The sequence below is a fragment of the Paroedura picta genome, chromosome 8 (assembly GCF_049243985.1).
Source record: "Paroedura picta isolate Pp20150507F chromosome 8, Ppicta_v3.0, whole genome shotgun sequence".
Taxonomy (NCBI): Eukaryota; Metazoa; Chordata; class Lepidosauria; order Squamata; family Gekkonidae; genus Paroedura; species Paroedura picta.
This window is the reverse complement of record NC_135376.1, coordinates 60,724,319-60,744,442: the sequence shown is the minus strand read 5'-3', so window position 1 is coordinate 60,744,442 and position 20,124 is coordinate 60,724,319. Positions and strand designations below refer to the sequence as shown.

At 39.4% G+C, this 20,124-nt stretch overlaps 1 protein-coding gene and 1 pseudogene across 1 annotated transcript in view; both read right to left on the bottom strand.

Moving 5' to 3' along the window:
• Positions 1-574: 574 nt before the first annotated feature.
• Positions 575-20,124, bottom strand: part of ABRAXAS2 (abraxas 2, BRISC complex subunit) — a 30,695-nt gene continuing 11,145 nt past the window's right edge. Inside the window, exons 3-9 of the mRNA XM_077350046.1 lie at positions 19,435-19,471; positions 18,572-18,638; positions 15,881-16,071; positions 10,130-10,249; positions 9,531-9,615; positions 6,771-6,885; positions 575-2,618 (exon numbers count right to left, since the gene is read on the bottom strand). Coding sequence (XP_077206161.1) covers positions 2,149-2,618; positions 6,771-6,885; positions 9,531-9,615; positions 10,130-10,249; positions 15,881-16,071; positions 18,572-18,638; positions 19,435-19,471 — 1,085 coding nt within the window. The 3' untranslated portion in view covers positions 575-2,148. The remainder of the gene's footprint in view (positions 2,619-6,770; positions 6,886-9,530; positions 9,616-10,129; positions 10,250-15,880; positions 16,072-18,571; positions 18,639-19,434; positions 19,472-20,124) is intronic.
• On the bottom strand, positions 18,960-19,056 carry LOC143844105 (U6 spliceosomal RNA; annotated as a pseudogene).

The following is a 20,124-nucleotide window of genomic DNA, read 5'->3' as shown; positions in this document are numbered from 1 at the left end:
GCTTTTATCACACTCATTCTGGCTGCACTGAATCCTGGAGCAGTTCAAATGTTTATGCTCAGAGGCAGCCTACAATCAGTGTTATTTAGTACAGCATTTCTTTTTGAACTACTAAAAAGGTCTCCCAAAAACCTAGAAACCTCTGTAAGCAAATGGGAATTTATTATAAACAGTACCCTATCTTTGTAGTAGGCCTTACGAAAAATATTAGCTATAGAATGACGCAATTTATGTATAAATTGTCACCTTCACCGCCATCTCCACAAACTGTTTTGGTATGCTATTCAAACTAAGGGAAAATTTCTTAACTTCCTGTTACTAGATTTGTGTTGTGAAGATGGGGATTTTTGTCATGCATGAACAAACTGGAATAAGAGACATTAGAAAGTGATTACTATTGAATAGAAGCAATAATCTCATGGATGGCTCCCCTTTTCTCCCAGCCAATGGGGAAATCTTTCAATTACAATATACACTTTTATCATTTGTCCCATTTGCAATGAAAAATCTTGACTCAAAATGAATTCACTTTCTGATACATGATCTCACTGCAATGGAACCTTGCTGGCAGATATTTAAAAACAAAGGATTAAATAAGATTTTATTGTTACATTAAACTGCTTTGTCAGAGATGTACATTAAAGGTTTCTGTGCGACAAAAATAAACTTTCTTGAGTGAACTGATGAGATGGCAACAGCACTTATTTAACAAACCAGCACTATAGTTGCTTGCAGATACCCAAAGTTAATAAAACCCAAACATGTCTATTAATTAGAATGGACTGCAGCAATGAAAAACAATACATATCATGTTAAGGCCAAAGTATGTTTAGTACAGAACATGTTTAAAGACCCAAACATCCAAGGAGACAGTATTTTTACCTTATTTCAAAGCCACTTGGGTTGTGGTTAGTATCATAGATTAACAGATAAATCTGGGATTGTAGGACTGCTGGGATTTTAACATTAGATAACCTGAAAGGAAGTATTCTAATAGAGTTTAATAGGAAGTGGGATTGCATGAGTCTATAAATGCATTATCATAGAATGCAGTTTGCTATTGGCTAATTAACATAAAGAGCCCGATGACTACGTATTTTTGTTTTACACCTTTGGGGCAAAAAATTTACTGCAAGCATTAAAGTAAGTGCATCCAAAGCATTGATGAAGCAGATTCTACTTCATGTCATCAAAATTTAACCCCCCCACCCAGACAAGAGTTGCAATTTAAAGAGGGAAATCCAAGAGTTGTATGCTAGATAGACTCTTCCATTTCCCATGTCTTTCATAAATTAATGTTTATGAAATCTGGACATTTTTACAGGTTAACTTGCAAGAACTTGTCTTCATTCAATGTTCAACATTTGTAGAGTTCTAAAGCCATACTGTCGCTGTACTGACCACATATATTTCATCACCTCCTGCTATGTGCTCTTCATATTTTTAAAACAAAGATAGTGAGGATTGTGTGGCAAAGTCACTTTAAATCCACCAAAGTCAGAATAGTTATGCTCAAGACATTCAATGATGACTTACTGGTAATCACTTTCCTACATAAAAAGGCAACCATAATTGTAAGTGGTATACATCAGGCTAGTAGAAAAAAAACAGATTGAAACAAATCTCATCTCTATTAAAAGGACATGCAGAGAAGATAGTTCACATTTGTTCCAATCAGGCTTCTTGGAATTATCAAAGTTTATTTTCTTCTGGCAATGATCTATTTGGCTTCCTCTTTTAACAAGCCCGTTGATCAAAGTTCTTAGAAATAAACACCCTAAAATTCAAGGCATGATAGTGCACGAGGTAAGTTTTGATTTGAGATCATTAGACTGTGCTTAGTTGCTAATCCCATTTTTCTTATGGGGAATAGCAACAAGATTATTTTTTTTCAAATTTTATGTTGCTTATGTATACCAGTACATCCATGACTCTCAACAATATTAGTAGCTTGATTATCCTAATGACTCCATTATAAAACTTGCAAAAGTGTATCACAAAGTGAATAAGCCATCTAAGTGCAAGTCTTCTATGTTCGCTGTGCACAATAATCCGCTGTTGTAGATCTTTTCCTTCCTCCAAGTTAAATCCCAAAATATTTCTGTAACAATTAGGAAAAAGACAGTGCTCTATTAAGCTTATGTTCTATTAAACCTGGGGGACTTGAGCGTTCCTGGAGTCTCCATCAGCATGTGTCAAGGGCCGAGAATCCCTTGTTTGTGCGTATTCATTGTCAGATGACTCTGTTGGTTCGAGCAAGTTTTCATAGTCACTGTCTGATTCATTACCATTGTCACCAGTTGCCCTTTGGGAAGAAGGTGGCATGGATGTTTCATTGTCAGAATGCTTCAACGCTGTACTTGTGGAAACATAACTAGAAGAGCCCACAGCCTGAGGTCGAGGCATGAAAACATTGCTTTCTAGGACACCAGAGCGTATGGCACTGTCATGATTGATCACACTGAAGTCAGCATAAGGAGGAGGAGGAGGGTCAGAAGTATCCAGTTCTTCAAGACTGCTACCTTTCACAGCAAATCCAGCACGGGACATTCGGGGGATGAATATAGGCTCCAACGCATCATTTGACATTTGCCTGCTTAAGATGGCTTGTTGCAATCCTACAAAAGTGTTAAAGAAATATTGTAATTACCTTTCAAATCAATTTATCTATCTATTTATCTATTTATACACTGGTCTGTACTTAAGTGTAGTGCTATGGACAGGGGACTGGAACTTAAACATATGTTCTCTACTCAAGTTATTTAAAAAAAACAAGGCAAGGCCAACCCAAATCAATGGCTCTACTTAACATAAAAGGATAGTAAAGACATTCTTGATAACCAGCTGCTATAGTTATACTTTTCACATTGTGAAAGAATCAACAGGAGCATGGCATGCTATGGTATATATCTAAAGGGCAACAGTGTTGCTATGGCTTAATTTTGTAACAGCCACTAACAGGTAATATTCCCCCGCCCCACACACACACAAATCTCTGAAGCCCTGACATGAACAGCAGCATCCTGTCTTGACCATTAATAAATTATGGGTTGGAGTATACACATTTCTCATGAAGTTGCCACCAAGAGGTACCAATTTCTATACTCCTATTCACTGAACTTGCTGCCACTGTCATACAGTGTGTTTTGTCACCTCTCCTTCACACATTATTGGCAGGTGCTAGAACATGTGTTGGCAGTAACCCATTTGTTATGGTATTGGTCCAGAGGGGAAAAATAAGAATGGTTTCCATACAGTGCTACTTTCTTGGTGATATTCTCCTGGAAAGTATGAGTTTATTCTCAATCACAGCTGTTTCTGTGCACAGTCTTGCTCTTCAGGAATGGAAGGCTAGCCCATAAGTTACATGCCCAATTGAGAACACTTAAATCATTGTAGTAACTGCTACCATTGAGCCATAGCAACAGAAAAGACTATGACATAATTTTATGGCTCTCCTTAAACTATAATGAACAAGGAACTTTGAAAAACATTACCCAACTCTCTAAGTTGGAAACCCGTGGTTTCTAGAGACATAACTTGGGGGGGGGGGCAAGGAGGAAATAAGGATTTAGGAAATTTCGGCAGGATTGTTTTTTCACAGAGTATTAATACACTGCAACCCACCCACCCTCAACTGATGATTCTATTGTTGAGTCATTTTGAGAAAATTCCACATTATTTTAAACTGGGAAAAAAGTGATACTTGCAGTAAATAGAACTTATTTATTTATTGAAGCGAGACCAAGGTAGTACTGTATGGAAAAGGAAAGTCTACATCTTCCCAGTCCCACCCACATCAGCATTATTGTCCCTGCTGCAATTGCCTGTGATGGTTATCCCAAAAGCATTCCTCCTCAGATTGCAAATTGCAAACTTCTCATAACTTACTCAGGAGTAAATATTCCCAGGGCAGAGGCTTCTCCTGGCTGCCCTTGGTCCCAGAGGGCTGGCAGGGGGCCATTTCTGGGTCTCCCACAGCCCCCTCTCCAGAAGGTGCACAAAGACTGTGCCAGGAGGCAGCTCACTCCACCCCCCATTCCTATCTCCTCTTGAGTTGATAGAGGCCAGGAGAACTTACTGGCAGCAGGGCATGCTCTGAAGCTACCACCCAGCAAACTTCTAAAACTGGCAGAAATTTGTAGGTGGAGAGCTGACCATTTATTAGCTCTTCCTCGCTGAGGGCTCTCTCCTGATTGGGGGTAATTCCCTCCTGGTCCATAATAACAATAGAAATCTTGTGTACTGGATCAGTATGGTCAACCCTTGTTTGATCATATAAATCCCTGGATTATGATAGTGTTCAAATTATTCTAGGTATACCATTCCAAAGTAGATAGTTTGAAAAGAGAAAAAAGAGTTTCAAATGATTAACAATGCATAATCATGGATGTTAGCCAAACGTCACCCATTACAGGGAAATGTTAAAATACTTGCACATGGTATTTTAAGCCTAGCATAGACCTTTCCTGAGTAGATATTCCATCCCTTCTCACAATCCTATGCTTTTAATATTCTCCAGTTTAGTATTAAGACAAAGAACTGCCATTCCTTGCTATAATAGCATAAAATCTGATAGACATGATACAAACAATAAAAGGGAAGAGGAAAATAATGTTTTATGATGATCTTTATATAAAGCTTTAGGTTATCCTGCATGGTGCCGGGGGTTTGGCAGGGTGGTCTTTAAACCTCTTTCAACTCCTTGATTCTATGATACGTTTGAAATTTGTTATTTGTTTTATGGTTTTGCTGCCCCATAAACTTCTCTCATCTTCTGTTTCTTTGTTTCAGGAGGGTAGCCAAGTTTCACTGCAATTGAAGAGCAACAATCAAGTCCAATAGTACCTTAGATACCAACAAAATCTTTGGGGGGAAACTTCTGAGAGTCAAAGCTCCACACTCCAAAAATCTTGTTGGTCACTAAGGTGCCACTGTCCTCAACTTTAGCTCTTTTTTTGCCATAGGTCTTCCACAGCATGGTGTTAGCCCAATGTGTGAAAACAGTAAGGGTGATAATACTAAAAATCGCAGAGGAGAATAAAACAACTGCACTTAAATACTTGCATGGAGATCATTAAAATATGATCAGAACTTTGGTTTTAGGGGACGGGTTTATGTAAGCCGCCTCGAGCCTTCGGGAGGAGGCGGGGTATAAATATAAATATAATAATAATAATAATAATAATAATAATAATAATAATAATAATAATAATAATAATAATAACTCAAAATATGCACATTTTTAAAATGTTCATATTTCTAGCAAAGTGAAATATTCTAGGGAAAATAAGATAAAACAGAAATGTCCTAAGAAATTAAATAAACAGTAGACCCTCAAAACATTTTAAAGCTGATATTATTTAAAAACCATGCTCCATGACTTTTATACTTACTTGCCAGATGTTAGACTGCGTACTGCTAATACTCTAACAAAAGTAGCATGTTATTCTTCCAATTAGGTACTGAAAGTTTAATCATATATACTGGCTAAATGCTTGCCAGAATGTCAGAACATTTAAGGAAACAGGAACTATATATGGCACTTTGTGCTCACAATTTCACACAAGGGTGTTCAATAAAAAGTCATATTATTTGATTATTCTATTCTTTCAACTATTGTTCTCCTTAGCTGTATTCTTCCTCAAAGTAGCTTTCTCCTTCACCTCAATATATGTCCAGTTTGATTTCTACATGCACATCATTCTGTTTTCAAGAAGGCCTCAATATTCCCTCCTGCTTTCTCCTTTAAAGGTCTGCTTGGCTTCCAGTTGGACTCCAACTATTAATTTAAATATAGCCAGATAAAATATGACCGATTTTCAAGAGCAACACGAAATAAGAACAGCACTGACCCAAAGAAACGTCATGACCTGCTACTTCGGATTTATTCAATAAAAGCATTATCACAGAACTGTGCTGCCTTCCACAAAAAATGGCACACTAAGCAGCCATTTATAACAAATTAATACCAAATACAGTATCAAGAGGTTTGTAATTGCCATATAAAAATTGCAGGCCACATTCTTATTCAGCTGTGAATGCTGAACTATAGGTATTTCTTATTTAGAACTTTAGAAACTTGGTATCTTTCATGTCCAATGCTGAAAAATGTCCCATTTGGGGCACTTTTGATGGGCAAATCAAGCAAGCCACAAGTCACCATAGCTATAGCACATGACCCCCCCCCCCCCCGCACTCAGTTTTTCTTGGTCTGTTTAGTAGCAGTCTGTGTAACTCATCTCACTCGTTACTGTACTTTGTCAGTTACACATTTTTTTCTGCTGGTGCTGGGATTCTTCCAGCCCAGTGTCTGGTCTGCATCAAGGCACCTCCTGACTCTTTCCCAATGGCTGTTGCATGGAGAACTGAAGTAGCTGGTGCTTAGCTGAAGCATCTTCTGTCTCTGCTGCCAAATCAAAGTAGCTAGAGAAGGGAAGATCTGAAATGCTTGGTTTGGAACAACTGGGGGGAGGAATCTCACTGAAAATAATTGGAGGGAGAGGGAAATGTTCCACTTGAACAACCTGCATATTTATGTGTGACGTGTGAGCGTTATTTGTCAGTCCAAACCTGATATACTATTTGCCCCTTCCCCTCAGTTTTCTTAATATGTCGACATTTTTGCTCAAAATTTATATCTATATTAAGTTCTCCTAAAATAAAAGGCTTGATTAGAATAATTTTAGACTGTGAACAGAGCACCATGGAGTGGTATATAATATTACACCAATTTTCCAAGTTAGAAGATATTTGCAGAAGGGGCTTACTTATTTCTTGTTCCTTTTCATTTTTTCTTTGTGAGATTTGCCTTTTTAGCTTATTCACCTCTGTCTGGAAAGATTCAACAGTGCGTTCACTTTTCTCTACGTCTATACATACTGCCTGGGAGAAACACAATGAGATTAGTTTAACTAATGTGTACAACATTAGATATACAATGTGAAAATTAGGCAGACATCATTCTATGCAGGTTGTGTCCAAACTTCAATTACTGTAGTATATAAAGGAAATTACCACAGATCCCCCTGCAGCCATTCTCTTATTAACAGCAGAGGGAAATATGATTAATAGTCAAGCTTTGATTAAACACATCACAGTTAATGCACTAAACAGAAGCAACATCAACACAACAGTAACCCATCCTGAAAAGAATTGTATAGCCCTTATCTCAGCCACCACTATCTCCTAGAACCTTTTTCTGACAATACTTATTTTTAAGCCTCATTTTATACTCTATAGATAAGACTCCAGTGGACATTTGGTACACATGAGGAAGACTGGTCACTGTAACTGTTGTTGTGAAAGTTTATTTAGACTGCAGCAACTGAAACTGAGTAGAAAAGGTGACTCCTCAAGAAACAATTCTAGTAGAAGTGTATTCATTCCTAATGATTTACAAAGCTAGCTGCAAGATATTTACAAATAATGGCCACAAAACCGTCATCATTTGATTGTAATAATATTTCAACAAGACCTTCAAAACACACTGTATTTAATCCTGGAGATAAATAATGTGCCAGAAACAACAGAGACTAGCACAATAATTTTTACACCACTCTGCGGGACTGGTATAAATAAAGCAGTAAGGGGTGTGGGGGTGGGCTCAGTCCGAGTTGGGGAAGAGAGCCCATTGGCCCCTTGCCCCTAGATTGATGAGGGGCAATGTGCCTTCCGACCCGCCCACTTCCGAACCTGGGCTGCCTTTGGCCCACAGCCGCCATTATGCACAACAGGTAGATAGCTGCCCTGCTTCAGGACAGGCCAAGGGCCTGCCGCATCGCAGATGTAGCGGGGCTGTCCCTTAGCTTGCCCTGAAGTCAGGCAGGGGGGAAGATTCAGGGCGGCCCAAGGGACAGCCCCGCCACATCGCAGACGTAGCGGGGCTGTCCCTTGGCCCGCACCGAAGCCCCATGATCAGCCCCGGAGTGGGGGGGGCTGGACCAGCTTCCACACGGGGCTTGGAGCCCCTCACTAAAGCCGGGAGTTGGTGGGGGGCGCGGGGCAGGCTTCAGCGCGGGCTTCCGAGCCCCGCGCTGAAGCTGGGAGTAGGGGGGGCGGGGCAGTGAGTGGGGGGGTGTGAGTCAGGGGAGTGAGTTGGGGGCCCGGGAGGGAGGAGGGGCAGCAGAGGTCTCCTACACCCACCCAATGCCCGCTAGCGCTCGCTGTATTTCAGATACAGCGGGCTTAATTTCTAGTAATAAATAACAAAGCAAGAAGGCAGACAGGATTCAGAAAACTGCATGAAAATCCAAAGATTGGCAAGGACTGCTTTTTAGAGATATCAATGGCTGTTATCCTGGAAAATTGATATTATATTAAAGTCTCAAATATCATGCAAGTGTAAACTTAATTTTACTTTTCAGTGAAGATGTACTATGCAAAAGAACTATAACATAGAAACTCATAAGGGGGTTGAAACTCCACAACAGTTCACCCACCCACTAGTTGGCAAGAATTCTAATAAAAAGACTCATATGTGCAAGCAAGCATCTTTTTAACTCCTGAGAAGCCATACCAAACTCAGGGACAAGGCAAATACAACCCTGAGTCTCAGGTGAAGGTGGTATATACATTTAAATATATATATATATATTTAAGGTTAGCTGGCATAGCTTTGATGTTGCCCCAGCAATGTTTTTAGAAATTTTGGCACAGTGGCTTCAGAGTTCCCTCCTCCAGACTATCCTTCTTGTTATAGACGCTATGATATGGGAAAGACTAAGAAGGCTGAACATAGTGCTACAGAATCCAAAATATATTCTGTAGATGCCCAGTGCTTTGGCTTATCCGAAAAACTAATAGATCTTAAAGGAATATCTTGACACTAGAGATCTTCCCAGGGTTTCCCACTTCCTCAGAGATATTTAATAGAAACTGGAGAAAAAGAGAGGGCAGCTGCAATTCTAACAGCTTCCTCTGCCCATAATACCACAAACCAAGTTCCAGGCATATGACTGGGCAGCTAGTTCTGGGTGTTCACACGAGTCTGTAATAATGATGTGCATGCTGAGTATGAAGGCCTTTAAAAGGAGAGATAACTGGCGCTGATCTTAAAATGCTGAACAGTAAGGAATGGATAAGAGAGACTTCCATTTTCTACTTATTTTTAGAACACACTCTAGGATTTAACAGACCTTCATCAAATATTTAATGCATAAAGAACCTTAATGCATGATGCAACAGATACAACTATAATCAAATCCATAAAAGGAATGTCTGCACTGGAATACAGCTGCATACATTCAGCCTTCTTTTCAGACATACCCTGAGGTACCCACTGGCCCCATCACCTTAATCTACCTTAATTATCTCTAGAGTTGCTTCAGTCTTAGCAGACAATTATTAACTACAATGTTTACAACCAGCCATTTTTAATCTATGAACTCAAGAGGACTAAAATATATTAAGCTATAACAAAGTCAAGACATTGTAAATTCAAAAAGAAGCTACTTTTTTCACAGCCATACATAAACACACAAAATGTTACAATCAAATGTTAAGGCTAGTATTAAAATAAAAGGAGTTACCTGTACTTTTTCCTGAAGTGCATTATAAACCTGATATATAGCCCTGATGTCTTTCATAACGCCATCTTTGTCAAAAAAATCGGTACTAAAAAGTTCAGAAATAAGTAGTTAGGAAAAGCACAATAAAATTCTTCTTTGAGCTGCCTTTCCCTTTTTGAGGCAACTTATATATTTAGGAATAAGCTTACAACAATAAACTATATCTAAAAGAGTCATATTCACAGATCCAAAACAACCTGAACTGCGGAGGCTCTTTGAAGACCAAAGGTGATTTTTGCCCAGCTTGTCATTAAAATGATTAATCAGTAAATATTTACTCAAAGGTAAGGAATACAGAAGCTACTTTGTTCAATTACTATTACTACAGTTCTATTGTAATGACAATATTCAGCAAGGATACATCAAGCCATTACGCAGAAAACTGAATAAAAACACACAGGTCTTCTAATACTAGGCATGCTAGAACTGCTTTTCTACTGAACTTGCTTTATCTGTACTGATCAAAAAAACAAACTCAGAAGAAATAATCAAAAGCCCCACTTATTGTCTCACTGATTGCTCATTTTATTGACACATTGGCATATTAAAGGTATGCTTACCCATGCTCTTTAATAACTTTGGCATAATTCTGAGAAGTATTTGGCACTGAAGAAACCTTGTATTCCTGCTGGCTTGTGTTGCCTAGATTAGGAATAGTAAGTGACACCCTTTGATTATACCTGTAGAAGAAGTATGGGAAGAATTGTTAACTTCTGGGAAGTTTGCCAAATAACATGCAAAGTATTTTCTTTATATGACATTCTGATCACAGTAATAATATATTTACATTTACTTTAATTTCCCCACCAATAACGTGTCTGAATTAAACTAATTTAAATTTTTGTGAGTTACTGAATAAATGCAAGGAACTTTACTGTGCTAGCCACAGAATACTGTCTCACTTACTAAATTGTAAAAATGGCATTTTCCTTCAAACTGCCAAAGAAACACACAAGAATCAAAATGGCTCCTCCCAAAGACACAAAAGCATAATTTTGAGCTGCACAGACAACACCATCCATCGATTTACAAAGCTCTAAATGGAGAATCTGTTTACTAAACTAGTTAAAGTTTGCAGCCGTGTGCATAGTGAACCCAAATCAGCCCTCAGAATCAGTTTCCTTAACAGCAATTTGTAAACATATAGCAAGTTGAGAAAAATACAGTTGCATTCACTTGTAACTGATGATTGAGAGTTCTGTGCAGGCACACATGGGAACTGTTTATGTGCAGGATAGCCACAGACCAATGCAAGGTGGCTTTGGGGTACTTTTCCCACCTAAAGTGCATATAAAAGGGAGAACTGCCTTCCCCATTCCATGTATTAAGACCATCACTAGCAAGGTAGATCCAAAGGGAATCCCAGAAAAACTCAAAGAGAGGACAGAAGGAGAGATGTGTGCCTGCACAGGAGAACACTCAATGAACATCACTTACAGGTAAATGCAAGCATATTTTTATGGTTATGTCTTCTATGCAGTCCCACACAAAAGTGCAGGGAGCTAACTTACTTCCAAAGAGGGATGTGTGAAGCTGTTATTAGAAGGGACTCTGGAGGATGGTTCTGCCCACTCCATTAATCCATGTGAATGGCATAGTGCCTAATGAAGGTTGAGGAGTAGATCAAGAGGCAGCTTTACAACACATGTCTCAAAGAAGAATGTTTGATGAAAAGTGCTGATATATACAGTTGGCATTCAATTCCCGCTTTCCTAGAGCACTGGTGAATGAGAAGGCAAACCAGTGGGAGATGGTTTGAGATCTTAGAACCTTGCCTTGGCCTCCCAAAAGATACAATGAGTTTAATATTCTTCTTTAATGACGCGGTCCTGTGCAAATAGAAATATAGGGCTTCTTCAATGTTGAGTACAGAGATGTCTCCTTAGCATCCTTTGGGGAAGGAAAAAATATTGAGAATAAAAGGTCCTCATTTAAGTGGCAGGAGGAAGCCAATTTAGGCAGGAAAGGAAGCCTAAGCTGTAAAACAATCTTGTCTTTATGAAATTTCAGAAAGGAGGATTTCACCTGAATACTTGGATTACATTTACCATTACAAATTAATCGTACAGGTTTTCACTAGGATATGGAACCACAGCTTCAGCTACACCCTCCAATTGTGACATTTCTGAGGACAGCTCCAATTCTGAATCAGAACAATAGGGACTTTTGAGTGCCTGGTTCTAAAGATGTCTCTTGTTCCCTCAGACCATTATCAGGTTTGTTCTATGTGCAGGAAGATGGAGGATGACCTCTGTGTGTGTGTATCTTAAATGGTAATGAGGAATAGAGTAAGGATTATATTTGTAATCCAAATAATGGTAATAGATAAGCCTCCAGTCATAATCGTACCACAAATGGCAAGGGGACCCATAAGACAACAGTGATGCTGGGGTAGGTGCTTGTTTTAGTTGCCCTCCAGAATTTGCATGCACTGTGACTCTCTTGGGATGGAGACAACGGGGAGATAACTGGCTTTTTTCACTCAGTTTTCCCTTCAGGAATAGGAAGTGACTGCAAGAACTTGGCATCAGCAGTGGTATTCTTGGAATGGTGTTGAATCCGAGAGGTCTTTTTAGAACAGAACCTTTCTGCCTTTTGTAGGAATTTTTACTTGCCAGAGGATGGAATGGCATACTGGTCACTTACCACAGAGGCTCCCCCTGTCTGGAACTTGAGGGCATACTTTTGGTAGTTATGAGACTTTCCCATCATCCTTTGAAGCAGGAAGCGAGATGCAACCTCTCAGCTTCTTGTTCCATTGTAGGTGCTCCTACTCAGTTCTGAGATATTTAAAGCCCCCAAATAACATATTATATATTTAAATAAACAAGGGACATCCTGCAGCATGGTTAACTTGTTGATAACATAACCACAACAGGTGGTAAACAGTTCACAGCAGAAGCTAATCAAGAGAACAGTATACTGAAATACTATGATGGAACCAAATGGGAAGCTTTCCATTAAAAAAACAACAGAATGTCCTCTCTTAATTCAGGCTGAGATGAAATTCCAGGTCAAAGGAATCTTCATGATAAGTGACCAAAGTTCTGTTCTTAACTGAAATTGAGGCCATGATTTTGATAGTTTGAATGTTGGAACAGCTTTATAGGAATCTTGCGGTGGGACCACTGATAAGGAAACAGACACAATACCACAGAACATTCTGTAGAATTTTCCACCTGTAAGTTACACTAGCTGAGGCTATGGTATCCAGTTTATAGCGCCTTATGAAAGCAGAAATCTATGTTGTTTACAAATGCCTTCCATTGGGGCATGTGCCCAAGGGAACAGATGAGGCCATAATTTGCAGTTGGCTTCCCAAAATGGCCATGGGCAGAGATACACCTTTTGCATCATAGACTGGCACTATACATTGAAGCAGCGGGCACTCAGTGATGTTTTTAACATTTTCTTGCCCTAAGCTACTGGCTGAAACGCCATGAATGAAGACTCGGGCTTTCTTACTGGAAATGTTCTCCTGATATATATCCTCAGGGCCCTCAGATCCAATTTATGCCACTCCTTCCCCCTTGGATAAGAAAGACTAGAGCATAAATATGAGAGACAGATCTCCTGAATCCTATGAAAAGAAAATTTACCTTTGGAATAAAAATTTGATTTGTACAAAGACCACCTTTTCGTTATGGATTACACATAAGCCTTGATGAATTGAGAGCGTATTGTGTTCAAAGACCCTTTTGCCTGATTCTATGACTACCAGGAATAAGATCTTAAAGGTCATAAACTTAAGAGACACTTCTCTTAGTGGTTCAAAGGGAGGTTTAGTTAAGGCCTGAAGAATCAAATTTAGTATCCACAAAGGAAAGTAATGAAACATAAGAGGATAGGAAGACACTCCTTTGAAAAACCTCTTAAATTGGGGGTGTGGAGACAGGCTCCCACCACAGATTGGAGAATGGAGTCAAGCATGGCCACTTATCTTTTCGGTGTACTGAGCCACAGATATTGAAAAAGGCCATTCCATAGGAAGGAGAGTACGTCTGCTACAGTGGCCTGTGTGGCTTTGATGTTCTTCCACATATGGAAGTTAGCTCAGGTACAATCTGGACAATCTGATTTCTTATGGATGCCAACATTATCTTAATGACTTCTTTCAAAACAACTTGTCTTTGTAAAGTGATGAGCTATAGACACCCCAGGCCTGGATGTTATATGGGATCCAGAAATAGCGGATGTTTCCCCAACTGTAAGGATCACCTAGGAGGTTGAGGATACAGTTTCATCAGGGCTGAGAACCAGGGCTGTCTTGGTCAATGGGGTCTGACACAGATCTCCTCCTCTTGAATAATCTTTTCCAGCATCCTGTGGGTGATTAGAAATGCAGGGCCTTTTGGCCCAGGAGAGGCAAGGTATCCACTTGGCTTCACTTCCAAGCAATGGATATGGCTTACAAAGCCAAGGGTCTGCTGTGCACTCTGCTGAAATATGAGCAGGTCAACTAGTGGGTAACCCAGTTGGTTTCAGATCTGTTTGAATACCTAAGGGTATAGGTGCCATTGTCCTGATAATATCTGCCACCTGCTGACCAAATCCAGTTCAGGTTATCCATCTCTTGTGGTCCTTGGGTTGAGAATGTACTCCTATGCTGAAGAAAACCTTTGTGTTTTCCCTTGCAGTATGCTGGATATTTCTCCTCCTTGCCTGTTTGTGTTTTGGCTGTTGTGTTTGCCAGTGAGCCTCACTTTCTTGTGCAACAGTTGGTCCTGGAAGTGATGGAGAGTTCGCCAAATGGCTCTGAGCTCGAAGTTTTATGCTGAATGAAGATTCCTCCTGTAAGCATAATCCATATCCCTTGGCTGAGCTACAGCAGGCAGCCCAACTAGACATGCTTGCATCTACAGCAGTGATTAATTTGGGATTTCATCAGAAGCTCTGGCCCCTCGGCATGTTTAATGGATTTGATCACCATGACATACTCATTTGAAGCTGTGAGCTGGCAGCAAAGTCAGAAGTGAGGAGGCAAGTTCAGGTGCATTTCCTTTGGAGTGCTGTTGGAGACGTTTGTGTTGCTTTTGAGACAATTTTCCAATGGGCAGCTTTAAGGAATGAAACCCTCTTTTCAAGCTTTGGGGGGGGGGGGAACTGGTTGCAGATGACAGAGGAAGAGACATTATGGTCTTCCCTGAGATAAAAGGCAAGAGTGTAATGGCCACTTGTCTGGCCCAATGTAGCTGTACATTTGGAGTGCTTTTTAAACCAAGATCTTTGAAGACATGGAGATGAATTAGAATCAAAAAGAGAGAAAAACAACAACAGCCATTTGAGTGACTGAGAGTGTGACAGAGTGAGAGAGAGAAGTCCTTCAATGACAGCACAGAAAGACTTAAGGGCGGCTCTCTTTTAAAGACACTGGACAAGTGGCTTGTGCTGTCAGGAGGTGTTGGAACGGCTGCAGCTGGCTGGTACAGTTCCCATGTAAGACTACACAGAAGACACAACAACAAACAAGACAGTATTTTAATTTCCCTGCCAAATTTTGGAGACTATCACCATTCTAACTATCCTTTCCAACTTCTATTTTACTGTATTCTATTTAATGACACTTATGGTAGAGGAAGGATTCTTTAAGATGCCACAAAATCTCCCAGATTGTTTGTGAATGACTGAGCCCTCCTGTAGAGCAAGTAATAGGTAGTAGATTTCTGAAAAGAAATACTTTAGCAAAAAGACAGACAGGTGGACTAACAAATATAGTGACAGTTTATTATATGATTATGAGGCACAGTGGTGTTCATCAACTGGCAGTAGGACTCCCAAGTTTAGCTTTGAATGGTTATTACAGCATATTACTATTTAATTTACACAACCTCTTCTTGCTATAACTTATAATGAAGTTGCTATTTTGGGAAACCTTAAAGCCCATACATGTTTCTGATTTTGACTATCAAAGGTCATTCACCTGTGATGGCTTAATTTAAATACTCTAGAAAATTTAAAGCTATATTAAGCTGAGACAACCAACAGCAGTTTTGAATGTTCTAAACGGTGAGCTAGTGAAAAGCAAATCATTTGACATTCAGCTATAAAATACAGTGTTGAAGAAAGCTTCAAGACCTTTATCCCAAGATAAATTGTTTTCCATATGTTTACAGAAGCATGTGAAAACCCTTTGTTCCATAGACTAGCTCACTTGATTGCTGACGGCAATCCCCCCCACCGGGCCTCAGTAAAATTGTCAAGCGTTGAGTGGCCCCCGGTGATAAAAAGGTTGGGGACCACTGCCATAGACAATTCAAAATCTTTGGAACAGATTATAGCCCCTCTCCCCAGCCCTGCCAAGAATTGTTTACCTTCGGTTTGGTCTAAAGAGCACATATTCTAAAGCATGTGTTGAATTATTTGCAGTGGAGATGAAACTGAAGAGAAGGAAGACAAGGTCAGGCACTCCAAGAATCTGTGTCAGCTGTTTATGGATGATGTGTTCTCTATATGACATTTGTTGTTGAGTATTTCTCCTAAATCTGTACCATCCAATAACATTCTACAGTTAAGAGAAAGGATAAATTATTAACTGAAGGATAAAGATGGTATTATCTGTTAATACTTTAAAAGTACAGCCAATATAGCTAACAAAGCCAGAATGACGCCAGTATTCTTAAACATAATTATTCTGTTTACCAAGACAATGGAGTTTTCTATGTGTAATGTCTTACATTTAAGGTAATTCCTGTAATTTACATAAAATTGAATCTCCTTACATTACCTATAATCCTACACATAATGGATTACATTTTGTGTTGCATTTATTTCAAAAATGTGTCCACAGACAGCTATTACTCAGACTCTAAACCTGGGCATGATAGTAGCATATCCTAAAGACCATTAACAATTTTCACGTTCAGAAATAAGTTTTCTACAATCATCCTACTGTTTTACTAGTTATTGAAGAATTAACATTTATTTACATGCTTCTAGATAGTTCTTACCATACATCTTTGGACACCAACCATTTTGCATGGACATACTTAATTTTTGACATTTTATTTTAAAAGGCTGATTCAACCAGCCTATCACAAGTCCCCTTGGTTTCAAATAAATTTTCTATGTGGCTTTTTTGACAAAGACAAGTCCAAGACAGTCAAGTAAACTAGTTTAGTAGCTCCAGGTACTCCTAAATGATTCAGATTATATAGAGCCATTTGAAATGAACCAGGCTTCAAAATAAAAACCACTGCCTTGGCCAATGGTTTTCATGCAGAAAAGACATTTTGTGAACCAGGAGCTGAATCTCCAGAGTCACTTAACAACCTTTAATTGTACTGACTATCAGGAATGGGCATAAACCTAAAAAGTTCAATTCACAACAGCTCCTAAACCAAGCCCTGAACCAAGCTGCAATTTCTCCAAGCCAAATTAACCAGTTGGGACCCCCATTCTCCTTGCCATGGAAGGTTAAACACATCAGTTTCACTCCTCCCTCTTTGAACTGGGGGGGGGGGCGCAAATTACAGCTTGGTGTAGTGGTTAGGAGTGTGGACTTCTAATCTGTCAAACCAGATTTGCTCCCTGCGCTCCCCCACATGCAGCCAGCTGTGTGATCTTGGGCTCGCCACAGCACTGATAAAACTGTTCTGACCAAGCAGTGATATCAGGGCTCTCTCAGCCTCACCTACCTAACAGGGTGTCTGTTGTGGGGAGAGAAAAGGGAAAGTGAATGTAAGCTGCTTTGAAACTCCTTCGGGTAGAGAAAAGTGGCATATAAGAACCAACTCTTCTTAATGGCTCACAGTCATTTAAATCTAATAGCAGACAGGCAGATCCACCCTGCTATTAGATTTAAATGGTGCTCCCCATCAACTATTTCACCAGTCTGTTTCACTCCCCCCCCACTTGGAAGCAAAATGGACAGGTTAAATGGCTCACAGCCATTCCAACCTAACAGCTGACTAGCAGAACTGCCCTGCTCCTGTTAGATTTAAATAGCCTGAACAGCCGAGCTGGACAAAAGTCTGTTAAATGATCGGAGAATGTGTTTCCTTGTCCTGGGGCTACAAACTGGGCCAAGTTTGTACCAAAGTTTGGCTAGTGAACTGGTTCGTGACCATCACTACCGACTATGGTAACCTGAACTGAAAGAGTTGCTCTGCAGTTTTATTCCTATCTCAATACAGGTGCCTGGAGACTTGGTCTTTCCCACAAACTTGTTACTGAGATGCTCAACTCTGGGTGGCAAGTCTGCTTAGTGGTATTGTCACACTTGTCTTTTCAGGCAGATCTTTAATCTCTGCATGTACTGAAATTAGGTACTGCAGGTTTCTACTAGCAATGCTGGTGGTAGAGAAAAATTGCTGATTACATTTACTACCAATTTTATTGCTGTAAATTAAAAAGGAATGCATTTTTCCAAATAATCATCTGCCTGCTTCTGTTGCAGTACGTTAATTTGAGAAAGTACAACAGACCATTTCATGTATCATCTTTCCTTAGCATACAGCCTATATGTGCCTGTCTCTGCACTGAATAGGAATGGGCACGAACTGGTTCACAACCTTAAATCTGTCTCAAATTTGGACAGTTCGTACCCACCTGAACCCAGGTTCAGAGGAGCCGCCTCCCCTGAACATTTCACAAACCTTTTGCCCAGTTATCCAACCATCAGCTGTGAGGTTTAAAGGGCTGGAAGCCATTTAAAACCTCTGTTTTGCTTGCCCCCCTCTCAAACAGAGGGAATCAAAACAAAGGTTTTTACAGCTAGTAGCCGTTTCAGCCTCACAGGAGACAGGTGTACACCCCCCACTATGAGGCTGAAATGGCTGACAGCCAGTTAAAACTTCTACTTTGCTTCTGTCCATTTGGAAGCTGAGGAAAGCAAATTGAGGTTTTAAAATATAGGCACTGCAGAATAAGGCTGGTGAACTTCTGAATTAAGACTTTCAGCCATTCCCTCCTGAGTCATCATGAGCCATCAACATTAAACTAATTCATGCAGCATGTTTTATTCCTTATATAGAAGAAAAAAGTTTAGAAATATATAAACCTACTTTTCGCCGATCTTTGAGAATTTGGTCCAAATCCTCTTCATTGACTTTGCCTGCATAGTCATAGAAGCTTAAGAAAAAAACAGAAATTCGGCTTATATATCATATCATAATTCATATATAATGGAAAAGCATACACTTTATGGATATGTATCTAGGCTGATCAGACAGCTCATTCACGCCACCATCTATACATAATACAAGGCACAGAAAATTGTCGGATGCTTAAACAATTAAACAATAAAAATGATGCTTTATAACAGCACTAGTATGGTTACTGCACAACTATCATTTCACCAATAAATGATACACAGTTCAACTGTGAAATGTATTGCTTGGAGACAATGAACCATCAATCATTTTGCTCCCCCCTGTTTGTTTTTTTTGCCTCAACAATGTCATGATTTCAGGAATCATCTGGGCCATGCTAATCTTTTCTGTATCGTTCCAATTTTAGTATATGTGCTGCCGAAGCTTGATTTCATCACAATACGGAAAGAAAATGCTTGGAAATTTTGTTAGCGAGCCTGTTAGCTACTTTAGTAGTAAGAATAAAAATTCACTTGAATGAACTGTACTGATATACCTTGCATATACTGGGTCATAAAAACTACACATATAGGGTTGTCTAAGCGTTGAACACAGCAAATCTTTATTTAGAAGTACAGCTCACACCTGTGATACATCATTAAATGGATTTCAGGAACAGAGTCTCCTGAGATAATGCATACTATTAAGTGCAGGGAATGGGGTGAGACTTATCTGTGTAGCTCGTTGGAAGCTCATTCTGGTCAACAATAAAGAGTCTTATGAACGTATGATTCATTCCAACTACATTAAGAGAAAATATGGTCAGAATAACTTACCTAAAGAGTTTTGAACAAGGCTCGTGATTATGGATCTCTGTGGTAAGAAAATATATTTTAGTTGCTGAAGTCCAATGAAGAAATTTTAGAGGAGCTATAGTTTCTTCAAGTGCTAGACACTGAGTAAACAAACATTTCTGTCTTCCAGAACAAAACTGTCCTTATATTTATGGGAGTCCCAAGTACCAGCCTCTTCCCCAAAAACTGAGTGCAGAATTTTTAAGCATGACTTTTAATTTTCTTCCAATGTAATTTTCAGTCGAATTCTATGTACTACTTGGAAAGGACAAACTAGGTGTTTGGAAATGGCAGAAATCTCATACAAGCAGGAAGTAGCTTAGGATACAGTCCTAAATCTGGTAATCTAAATGCTAGTATTTGGACATAAATATTGTCCTCAAAAAGTGATCATATCATGAAACGTTTTTATAAGTTGTGCATTATATATATAGTTTCACCATCTCACCAATTCGAAAATATATTCTGACTTCAGTGATCTTACAAAAAAATCCAATACTTTTTATCATCGTTGGCAATAAGGTGGCATTTTCTACTTGGAATTAAATTTTTAGCTGAATTCCAACTGCACCTACTCCAAAATCACTCATTTTAAGCTCATTGAGAATTGTTCAACTGGGGCAAGGAAACTGTTCCTCAGAACATGTCTGACACAAAGGGGATTGGATCAGC